Source organism: Sinocyclocheilus anshuiensis, unplaced genomic scaffold, assembly GCF_001515605.1.
Source record: "Sinocyclocheilus anshuiensis isolate Anshui unplaced genomic scaffold, SAMN03320099.WGS_v1.1 scaffold457, whole genome shotgun sequence".
NCBI lineage: Eukaryota > Metazoa > Chordata > Actinopteri > Cypriniformes > Cyprinidae > Sinocyclocheilus > Sinocyclocheilus anshuiensis.
In genome coordinates, this window is record NW_015537939.1 from 3285791 (window position 1) to 3286443 (window position 653).

Sequence of the window (653 nt, forward strand, 5' to 3'; positions counted from 1 at the left end):
TATATATATATATATTTGATATTCATGTTAAATGTTATTGTGTTTTTACATGGAAGAAAATGTTGACATTTCAACCCAACAAACTTCTGACTATTATTTCAATGTTCTCTCCGTAGGGGGCGACAGGGAGCGAATGACATCCAACCATGAGACGTATCTACTTATGGCCAGCACACAGAATGACATGGAGGATTGGGTGAAGAGCATCCGCAGGGTGATATGGGCTCCGTTTGGAGGAGGTGAGCTTCTGCAACCAGTTTGTCAGAATAAGTAATTGTTGGTTAATGGATATAAACAGGCTGGTCACAGTTTAACTTTGCTTTACTTACACAGCCTCAACTTTGCTATATATTATACTACTGCATAAGTACTGCACACTGACTAGTTAAAGGAGCCAAATAATATTTAAACCTCTGCTTGCAACATTAACAGCTCTATATTATCCAGCAGCGATTCCCATTACATCTTTAAAATATTAGGGCAGATATAAGATTAAAGGGATAGTTCACCCTAAAAGAAGAAAGTTGTTCCAAATGTATGAATTTTGGTTTGCTGAACAGAAATGAAGATATTATACGTTGATATACCTGTATATATATATATATATATACAGTGGGTACGGAAAGTATTCAGACCCCCTTCAATTTTTCACT

General features: G+C 36.1%; 1 protein-coding gene across 4 annotated transcripts in view; it reads left to right on the top strand.

Moving 5' to 3' along the window:
• The window catches only part of LOC107662265 (rho GTPase-activating protein 24-like), a 123272-nt gene that overhangs the window by 111740 nt on the left and 10879 nt on the right, over positions 1–653 (top strand). For all 4 annotated transcript variants that reach the window (XM_016452247.1, XM_016452222.1, XM_016452230.1 and 1 more), the window contains one exon: positions 117–239. In XM_016452247.1, the coding sequence (XP_016307733.1) occupies positions 117–239 (123 nt within the window). The remainder of the gene's footprint in view (positions 1–116; positions 240–653) is intronic.